At 58.4% G+C, this 1,951-nt stretch overlaps 1 protein-coding gene across 1 annotated transcript in view; it reads left to right on the top strand.

The window, feature by feature from the left end:
• Positions 1 to 1,951, top strand: part of KLC3 (kinesin light chain 3) — an 11,465-nt gene that overhangs the window by 3,461 nt on the left and 6,053 nt on the right. The window contains exon 2 of the mRNA XM_045292747.1: positions 1,032 to 1,297. Within this exon, the coding sequence (XP_045148682.1) occupies positions 1,040 to 1,297 (258 nt within the window). The 5' untranslated portion in view covers positions 1,032 to 1,039. The remainder of the gene's footprint in view (positions 1 to 1,031; positions 1,298 to 1,951) is intronic.

The raw sequence follows: 1,951 nt of genomic DNA, 5'->3' as shown, positions 1-1,951 counted from the left end.
TGAAGGACGTCAGCTGGCGTTTCTGAGAGGGAAGCGAGCGAGCGAGCGAGCGTGCCTGCGTCCTCATCTTTGAAACAAGGGATAGTGTGTGTGGAGCGTTTCTGAGAGTGTTGTGTGTGAGACAGAGAGAGGGAACTGCTGTGTGTGTGTGTGTGTGTGTGTGTGCGCATGGGTGTGTTGAGGTGTATTTCTCAGAGGTATGCAGGTGACAGAGAGGGTCTTGTGTGGTAAGTAGGACGTGTTGAGATGTGTGTGTGTGTGTGTGTGTGTGTGTGTGTGTGTGTGTGTGTGTCCGTCCACCAGTTAAGAACTATGTTCTTGTCACCCACCTGAAGACCCACATGTGGGACTCCCGTCCATTAGAACCTGGGCCTCAACTGTCCTACCGCCAGCGTAGCATCACAAGCCATACCTGTTCCCGTTTGTCCCAACTTGCCTTGGGCCACTAGAGCCTGTCTGTGGTGAAGGGTGGATCCCCCCACCCTCCCTGGAGGGCCCTCAGCTCCTCGGGCCCCAAGAGTTGACCTAGGGGACCCCATCCTAGCCTCCCCCCAACCTAGAGCTTCCACTGCTTCCAGCATCCTAGCCCCTCACCCCACCCCACCCCCAGTTGTCTGACTGGTTCCCAAAAAAACACCCTGAGAATGAGCTCATGGGGAGGCTGCCGCCTCCACATGCCCCGCCCCACACGCCCAGTGGGAAGGGTGCCTCCTGTCCCGCTCCCACGGCCCCAACATCTGGGTCAGGGTCTCCAGTGTCTTTGGGGTGAGGAGTGCTGGCCCACTGAGTGGAGGCCAAGCAGGGGGAGCCTCCAGATAGCAGCTGGGCCCTTATTGTCACTGAGTGGGTGGGGAGTGGCCCTCAGGCAAAGGTGGATCTGCCTGTTTCCCGATGAGAGCTGGCCAGGAGGGGGAGGGCACAGAGGCAGAGGGATGGCCAGAACAGGGAAGGTTTTGGGGGCAAGGGTTCTACAGGTGGGATGGGCGTGGAGCCAGGGGCCCTGATGCCTGTCCCCATCCTGGCCACCCCAGGAGCAGCCATGTCGGTGCAGGTGGTGTCCCCGTGCGATACAGGGCTGGGCCCTGAGCGTCTGAACCCGGAGGAGCTGGTGCGGCAGACACGGCAGGTGGTGAGGGGGCTGGAAGCGCTGCGGGCTGAGCACCATGGCCTGGCCGGGCGCCTGGCAGAGTCTCTGGCGGGACAGGTTCCGGCGGCCGGCTCGGATTTGCTGGAGGAAAAACACCAGGCGGTCAGTCACTCACTGGAGGCCATCGAGCTGGGGCTGGGTGAGGCACAGGTATGGGCCAGAGGGACTGGCACTGGGGAGGGGCAGGGCTGGGAGGTGCCAAGCCACCGTGGGGGTACTTGGGCAGCTTTGCAGGGGAATGGAGCATCCTAAGGAGCCTGGTGGCATAGAGGTTAAGCATTGGGCTGCTGCCCTCCAGGTGAGCGGTTCGAACCCCACCAACTACTCCCATAAAGGGTGCTCAGTGAGTCAGAAACAACTTGAGAGTAGGGAGTTTATGCCTGACTCAGGGAGAAGTTGTGTTAGTCTGGGTAGACCAGAGGAAACAAATCCAGAGACACTCATATGTGGGTGTGTAAGAGGGAACTTTATATCAAAGATGCCTCCAAATGAGGTCATCAAGCTGCGACCTGCTTGACCCAGGTGAGACTCCATCCCTTCAAAAGCTGACAGATGATCTAACTGGGGTCTTCTGGTGGCCCATTTGGTTTGCACTCAGTTACAATCTAAGGTTGGTGGCTCAAAACCGCCACCCAGTGGTACTGCCAAAGCAGAGCCTGGTGAACTGCTGTCCCAGGGATTCCCAAGAGACCCCACTGCCATTGAGCCAATTCTGACTCACAGCGACCCCACAGGACAGAGCAGACCAACCTGCCCCTGTGGGTTTCTGAGCCTGTAATTTTTAAACTTCTTAAAAAATTCATT

Source organism: Echinops telfairi, unplaced genomic scaffold, assembly GCF_000313985.2.
Source record: "Echinops telfairi isolate 266 unplaced genomic scaffold, ASM31398v2 ScPeMD7_655;HRSCAF=1070, whole genome shotgun sequence".
NCBI classification, from domain to species: Eukaryota; Metazoa; Chordata; class Mammalia; order Afrosoricida; family Tenrecidae; genus Echinops; species Echinops telfairi.
The sequence above is the reverse complement of the archived record's forward strand: the minus strand, read 5'-3'. Positions and strand labels throughout refer to the sequence as shown.